The sequence below is a fragment of the Camelina sativa genome, chromosome 7, assembly GCF_000633955.1.
Source record: "Camelina sativa cultivar DH55 chromosome 7, Cs, whole genome shotgun sequence".
Classification (NCBI taxonomy): domain Eukaryota; kingdom Viridiplantae; phylum Streptophyta; class Magnoliopsida; order Brassicales; family Brassicaceae; genus Camelina; species Camelina sativa.
Window position 1 is genome coordinate 4949046 of NC_025691.1, and position 8321 is coordinate 4957366.

General features: G+C 30.2%; 1 protein-coding gene across 1 annotated transcript; it reads right to left on the reverse strand.

Moving 5' to 3' along the window:
* LOC104700357 lies at positions 1050-2922 on the reverse strand. Its single transcript, XM_010415873.2, has 5 exons — positions 2658-2922; positions 2055-2227; positions 1610-1793; positions 1409-1515; positions 1050-1326 (listed from the first exon to the last, which is right to left on the reverse strand). The coding sequence occupies exons 1-5, from the start codon at positions 2727-2729 to the stop codon at positions 1245-1247; spliced, it is 618 nt and encodes a 205-aa protein (XP_010414175.1). The 5' UTR covers positions 2730-2922; the 3' UTR covers positions 1050-1244.

Below are 8321 nucleotides of genomic sequence, written 5' to 3' on the forward strand. Positions count from 1 at the left end.
GTCCTGTCTTTTTCTTATAAAGTTATGCCCTTTTTCATAATTTCTTTTGATTTTTGTTATCTTACAATGATTAGTTCAATTATGATTTTAAATTACTGCCGCTAATCAAGTTGATTATATGCTTATTACAAAAGTGGAGAAGACAAATTAATCTGCATACTCATTGAGGACAGTAAATTCAATACAACTTTGCTTTTAGAAGCAAAAGAAAAAAACTTTGGGCACAAATGTATTCAACTAAAATTGCAACGTTTGCTTAGATATTGAGAAAAAACTTTGGGCACAAATGTATTCATCTAACCAACCAGCCTAACACAGCAAATTATTCCAAAGATTAGAGACCAACAACATAATCCATTCCTTTCTGATTACTCCAAATATGGAAAATGGGGCTGCTGAAAAGAAAAAAAAACACTATCGGGCTTTTCTAAAGTATAATGGGCCTGAAATAAGCTTTAATAAAACACACGTAAAAACAACATAAATCAAATCTAGTTCAAGAAGAGATTTTGTCCCACATCGGACACTCAAGTTATTTTGTGTTTCTTTATATATCAGAAGAAACGAACAATGTACCGTCGAGCTAAGTAACGAGAGCTTGTGACCCGAGTGGGGACAATAAGATGGTGGAACACTGGTTCGAGTCCACGGGTCGGGTCTGGTGTTGGCAAGTTTCTGAGCTGCCCAGTCCAAGCTGTGAGTAATCCGTGTGGGTCGAGCGAAGGCTTGGCTCAGGCGGGTTCTAAAGTCGGAGGGCAATGCGTGAGGCTGGTTTCACAGAGCAGCGACCACTTCCCGCTTACAGCAGTGGACGGATCACAGCTCGGCGTCACCCAGATCCACTATGGCTCGCTGGTTCGATCTCAGCTGAACCACCATTTTTTTCCCTCTTCTTTAACAAAATAAACCACTGATTCGAGTCGGTGGTTTTGGTATTAAGTACACCTCAATATGGGTTCTAAATCTCTCGTCAGAGTAATTTTATTGTCTTGCAAGGAAGAGAGACCAGCTAAAAGAACACACCAGCTCGTTTGGAACATAAGTTACAGTCGTCGACAAATTGCTGCAAATATATATTTCAGGCTACAAACAAAACACTGGTTTCAAGATTGTTTTCTCAATGTAAAATTCGGATTTTATCATCATTGTTGTAATGATTTATTGTTATCTCAAATCTCAATCAAATAACGCAATTTAGCTTCGACACAAACAAAAAGAACAGATACAAGAAAGTGTCTCTCTTTTTATGCCTTGTGGTTTTTAGCCATCTCCTCCACGTCCAATTCAACGGCCAGGATTGGAGAATCGTGTCCCATTGCAGTGCGACTGATCAAAGGAGTTTGAGAATAAGTAAAAAGTAAGCTCATTAAAATGCTAATTAAGACACAAGGATGACATTTTTCCTAACCTGTTTCTAACGGGACCGTGATCGACGGCTGTTCTCAGACAATATATAGCTCTTCCAACAATGTCTGCTGTTGAAACAGGACCAAATGTTCGACTATCATATGCTTCCTGTTAAAACATAGACAAGTACATAGTCATCAGAGAGAGACTATAGACTATATGTGGGTTGTGCTTAAGATCATTCAGTGATGTATGTATGTACCTTAGCTTTAAGCTCCTGGTTTTCAGCTGTTACCCAGCACTGATCCTTTCCGAGAACGAAAGGCTCCTCTTTTTCAGCACCTGATACCATTTCAAATCCTTCTACAGCTGCTAATCTTCTTACAAGGTACTTATCTGAATCGTTTGGGTCCTTTAAGACGACAGCATCTCCAATGAATACAAACCTTTAAGAAATTAAATTCAAATGGGTTTCATAAATCATATGAAGAACTAGCACACAAATTGCATAAAAAGTTGTCTGTGTCAATCAATTCAAAGCAAGTCTATGCCAAATTAAATGTGTATATACTATATATATGTTATGAGATAAACCACACTATGATTCTGGTGTAACAGAAACGTCCATTGAAACACTAAAAGATCAGATATTGAACAAAAGAAGAAAGGTGAAACAGCTTAAATGAGAAATGAAACAACATATGTACCTGGTATTAGCAATAGGTATCTTACGGATAAGAAGTGTGTTTTCCTTTGCGGTCATGGTTGGTGACATCTCTGGTACTTTATCCGAGTGTAAGAATGTTATTTTCCCATAGAATAGATTCTTGCAGACTATTTGAATGAGTTCCCTGTCACTCAGTTTTTCTCTCCTATGACTCTGTCAAAACGTGGGTTCACACATCACAAATCACAAGTTTCCACAAACAAAGTTGTTTAAAAACAGCTATCAACAACATAAAAATGATCATGAGATAAGAGTAAAGTGGTCTTTTTTTTTTTTATTATTATTCATCATTGTGAGCATTGGTAACTAAATGTGAGTTCGATCCATATCAATTGAGTTCTATCGAAGCATTTCAAGAATCAAAAAGCTATTACCATTAAAGTAAGCTCCTTTGTAATTTCTCAACATCAAAGTTTTAAACTTTATTCATCATAAAATCAGAAAGCTCTTCAATTGATTCGAATGCAGAGCTCAAGAAAGACAAATTCCCTTAAGTCTAAGAGCATTTTAATCGTTCCCTAGAAACCAATTCCCAGGTTACAAAGAATCGAAGAGACTTAATCTAATTAAGAGAAACTCAAACCTTGAGACTGAGCGTGAGGGAGTACTCGAGCTTGTGAGCCATGTATCGAAACCAAGTCGAGATTGAGGCCATGGCTGCAACGGACCGGACTGAGAGAGTTTTCGTTTCCAATAGAAATGCTAACGGATTTGACGATGGCTTCTCCGCCGCCGCGTCGGTCTTCTTCGCCTCGTCGCCGCCGTGGTCGATAGAAAACAGAACAGCAACAAGCCAATAACAACAACCCTATGGGTTCGGTTTTGATAGAAATTGGGTTTATGGGATGCGTTGAAACGAAATCAGAAGCAAGACATTAATTTCAGAAGAAGTAATAATTTACAAAATGAACCTTACTTTTATTACCTATCCACGATATTCACCTTGTACTATGGTATTTGTTGATTAGCCCCTACCAATTGAGACGGCCCGTTAATAAACCGGACCCCATAGTGCTCTGCTACAATTAAACAGTACAAACCTTAACCAAAATTGGACCACATAATACAATATATACAATATATACAAACAGCTAATAGATGGTATTATGTGGATGCCCATTATACGTTCGTGAATGGACTTAGTGTATAACTAAAAACTCTAATGTTATATCACTATATATATGTTATATCCTATGAGATAGAGTAATAACGCAAAAGAACAATTCACTAAACCTCTTGTTATAATATGTTATCAGCACGCTCTAAACCCTACCAACTGAGCAAACACGAAACCTTAGCCAACTGAAAAAAAACAAAAAAAATTCATGGCTGATGTCATCTCTATTACCCCGCCGTCGTCTCTATCACTAATACTAGATAAGTTTTCGTAACGATCTGTTTTGTTTATCATTAGATAAATTATTGGCATCATGAACATATTATTACCGATCATGCCTTGGGTTATATCTAGTAGTCAATCGATATATACATCAATAGATATACTCGTGTTTCGAAATTTCAAACATGCTTTATTATCTTTTGTTTCGTTATATAATAGATCAACACATGTTTGTTGCTTTCTTATTATTTATTTGATTCACATATCGATAATGTTTAAGTGAAATTAAACTTTGTATAGAATAATTATTTTTTCATTAGTTAGAGATTGATGGGAGAATCGTTGGTTGATTCCTGAGTGTTATAATGATCGTGAATTGTTTTGGTGATAGTCATAGAAACCCATCTCATATTTTTTGAGTCTCAAACATGTTTATTGATTATTGTTCAATCACGGCCACCTCATATAATACTGTATATTGTTTCAGTGTTGACTTGTATACACCTTAACTGATCGAGTTTTTGATATAGTCATGTTTGATTACCGATTAGTTTTTAGTGCCCAATATAATTATATTGCTTAATGCTTTATTGTTTGATTTTATGAAGCGCTGTTTTGGTAAACTAGTGGTTCGAGTGCGAATTGATACATGTTTTATGGGAGTGTTGCAGTTTTAGTACGTTTTGGGAAAGATATTATGTTTTTAATACGTTTACTATTTAAAATAACAAAAATGGGTGGTGAGAGAGAGTGTGAGTGTGTTAGTTGGTGAAAGAGCGTGAGTAAGAGAGAGTGATGAGAAAGTGAGAGGGTGAGAGTGTAATAGTGAGAGAAATGTGGGAATCGTGAGAGACTGAGAGTGATGTAAGAGTGAATTAAAAAAAAAAAATTAATATTTTATTTTTATTCATTTTTATTATTTTTTTCTATTCCCTTTATTATAACTATTCAAATAAATGATAATGTAATCAAAAAAAATTCATATACAAAAAAATTATGTTTATTTATAATTTAATAAACATTTTGTTTTTTTTTATTATTATTTTTTATATCACAACCAAAATATATGATTGTTCTATACACATTTATTGCTGGATGGTTGTTAATCTGTACACTGGATTGTTTTGATCAGTAAACGTTTATGGCTGGATGGTTGTATCTGTGCACGTTTATGGTTGGATGGTTATTATACATGTTTTGGTTGGATGGTTATTATACATGTTTTTTTGTTTGAATTGATCTGTACATGTTTATGCCTGGATGGTTTTGTTAGAACTGATATATTTAACAATCCAGTGTACGGATTAAAAACCATCCAACAATAAATATTGATAGAACAATAATATATATATATTAGTTGTGATATAAAAATATTTAAAATAAGAAAACAAAATGCATATCTAACTATAAAAAAAATCATATATTTTTTTTGTATCTGACAAAAATTTAGAAAAAAATATATCTTACTAAATATTTGTATAACAAAATAAGAGAGAATATGTATAAACAAAAAAATAGTTTTTTTGCTTTCTCTCTCCTCTAATACACACACTCACACCATCTCTCACAGCCATGATAGTCCCCACCACTCATTTTTCTATCTCTCCCCAGTGGTCCCACGTCTAATTATCTTATTATGAATAGTGAAGGTGCTATATTTTCAATTAAGTTTTGGAAACCTACTAAAACTACAATTATCCCATGTTTTATTCATCATATGCGATATCAGTTGCTTTATCATTAAACGTCTTACTTTAAAATCATATTCACGTTTGATTTTTATTTTTATTTTTGGTTTAGTTGCTTGGAGACATGATCTCCGTTTTAGATCCCTTGATGTTGTCATCTTCGATCTTTCCGATCTACAACGTATCTATTTTTACAATGTCTTCGTCTTCCCCTTTGAAACCACTGGAGCACACGGTTTTAATTTTTCCATCGAGATAAGTATTTATTTCATGAGAATGAGTACAATTATATATAGTACATTAATACATATAATTTATTATTATATAATAATTATCATAATATAATTATATCTATACTAGTATTTTTGCAGCAGTTTTTGTTCAAAAATATGTTTTGGAAAGTTTTTACATTTAATGCATTGACTTTAATATTAGTTACCAAAAATTTCAAATTAATTATAAGTAAGATTTTAAAAAGGTAACAAAATCTTTCTACCTAATTCAAACATAAATATATGATTTTTTTTCATTTTTATTTGAATTTATATTTAAATTATCTTGAATTATTCTATAATACATTTAGTTAATAAAAATTGTGATTTTTTCCCTGCATATGATGTAATACAAATTTTTTAAAACGGACATATATTACTCAATATACGGATAAAATATCCCATATCGTCTAAAAAAATTGGGCAATGGGTCATAATCATACTATAAAAGAGACCAAAATGATTCATAATAAAAAAAACTTGATTTATCAGACATTCAAACTTTAAAAACTTTTATTTGGTTTATTCCGGTTTTTTATTAAAGATTTTAAAAAAGTTAAATATATAAATATTTATATTTTAAAAAAAATAGAAATACTATAACTAATTATATTTTTTAGAAAGTTAAACTTTATAAAATGTTAAAAATATTAATATTATTTAAACATTTATGAAGTTTCAAATTATAAAGTTTAAATATTATAAATATTTCAACTTTTTAAAAAGTTAGAAAACCTTTAAAATATTAAAAATATATTAAAACTTTTATGAAATTTCAAATATGATAAATACTCAACCGTTTTAAGAATTCTAAGTATTCTAAATATTTAAACTTTATAAGAAGCGCCAATCTTATAAAATATAAATGGTTACAATTTTAATAAATAACATATAAACTCAAGCTAATATTTATAATACAAAACAATAAATATAAAAAATTTAGATGATATAGAGCGAGTTAAAATATTTCGGGACGGAGTTATATAGCGGGACGAATTTGTCGATATTTATATAAATTTAAAATATTATTAATTTGGTGTAACACGGGTAAAACATCATTTCATTATTTTGTTAACACTATCGGTATCAGAGAATATACATATCTAATTAAATTGATTAAATAAATATTATGTAAAAAACAAATTATATTGTGGTAGTACATGGTTTAAACTTTAGAACATAAAATTAACAATTATTATATAATTATAACATATTTAACCAACGAATACATTTTATAATTTAAATATTTTAGTTATAAATAATTTACCTCGCGGTATACCGCGGGTCCTAATCTAGTTCTTTGGTAAAATTCTTTAGATTTTATAATAAAATCTTTAGTAAAAACAGAAAAGTAAAACGTTTGAATAAGAATATATATATATATATATAAAGATATGATATTTAATATTCAACACTCATTTATATGATTGTTTATAATATTTTGTGATTTACTTTATTTGTTTAATCACAAATTTAAATTTAATTAAAACTAGATATAATATCATGATGAAATATTTTAAATCATATCTCCAATCTTTTTTGGTGAATAAATTGAAAATTTAGTAACAAATTACTAAATAATGATTATTAATCATATTTTCTTTGCATCACTTCTAGGAAGAGGTTTAAATCCAAGTATATAACCATAAAAATTTACTAGTTCTTTAGCATAATCTAAAGAAAGTAAATGACTAAAAGTCTGTAAGAGAATACATACAAATCATTTTGATTCTAATTATTACCAAGATTATATAATAGTAAAATAATATCATTGTTGGAAATATATTAGAAAAAAATATATTCTACTTGTCACAAAATATTGTTGTTATGTAAGACACAATATAGTGAAAAATATATATTTTAAATATTATAATCTTATTTTTTGTGTGACTGTGTAAAATTATGAGATGTTGATGTAAATCACATCCTATTGGCTTGGTCTATTCATTGAATTGAATATGACTTTATGCAAAGAAAAAAAAATACCACATCAATGATAAGAAAGTTGCTATAAAAGTGGTTATAATTGTGGGTATTATATATATATATATATATATAAAGTCGCGGTTAAGTCGACTAGTATCTCCACTATAAGTGAATAATAAGTACATGAGATACTTATCTCATCTATATATGATGATGATGAAAGAAGTTAGTGTGAGATAATTTCCACTATTCTACTACAATAATAAGAAGTAGTAGAAAAAGTATTGAACGCTCTTGAAGAGTAAATATACTATTGCCTATGGGACATAATTTGATAATTATGTGTTATAATCTCCCAATTAGTCTCAAAACTGAAAGGGTCTAATATATAATACATTACCCATTTTGAGAATGTTATTGATTACAAAGTGGAATTCAAATCGAGATTGATAGACATGAAGTGTCATCATCTCGAGGGGGAGAATTCATGAATCCCACATACAAAGGTGATGGAACAAATATAAGATTATGTTCACACCCAAAATGAGTTTAATCACTCATATGAAAGAGCAAATCTTGAGGATTTGAAAAGTAATCATGTTGAGACAATAAGGAAAGAAAAATACTTTGAAATCATAAGTATTATTACCCAAGACAATAAAAATTTTTTAGAGATTACATGCATTATTTAGAAGATAAAATGCTTATATTAAACCAGAAGGTTTAATAAAATTCTCACTGTTTGGCATGACTGGTTAAGACATTCCAGTTCAATAGTGATGCGAAAAAATAATCAGAAATTTCTGAAAAGATTCATTAGAGAACCCTAAAGAGTTTTCCTAGTGATTTCTTATGTGTGCTGCTTTACAAAGCAAGCCGATTATATGGCTTTCACCAACCCCAAGAATTTGGATAGTGTCAATTTTCTGGTACGTATACAAAGAGATATTGTGGACTGGTCATCCACTATATATGTTTGTTATGAACATGCAATCTCGAGTTTGTGAGAGTATTTGGTTAAT

What these genes read in the sequence shown, in the direction of transcription:
- LOC104700357 (XM_010415873.2), bottom strand. Translation starts at nt 2,729, where the DNA reads ATGGCCTCAATCTCGACTTGGTTTCGATACATGGCTCACAAGCTCGAG. An exon ending in ATACCTATTGCTAATACCAG is followed by an intron (nt 1,794 to 2,054) that starts GTACATATGTTG and finishes AATTTCTTAAAG; the next exon opens with GTTTGTATTCATTGGAGATG. An exon ending in ACCAGGAGCTTAAAGCTAAG is followed by an intron (nt 1,516 to 1,609) that starts GTACATACATAC and finishes ATGTTTTAACAG; the next exon opens with GAAGCATATGATAGTCGAAC.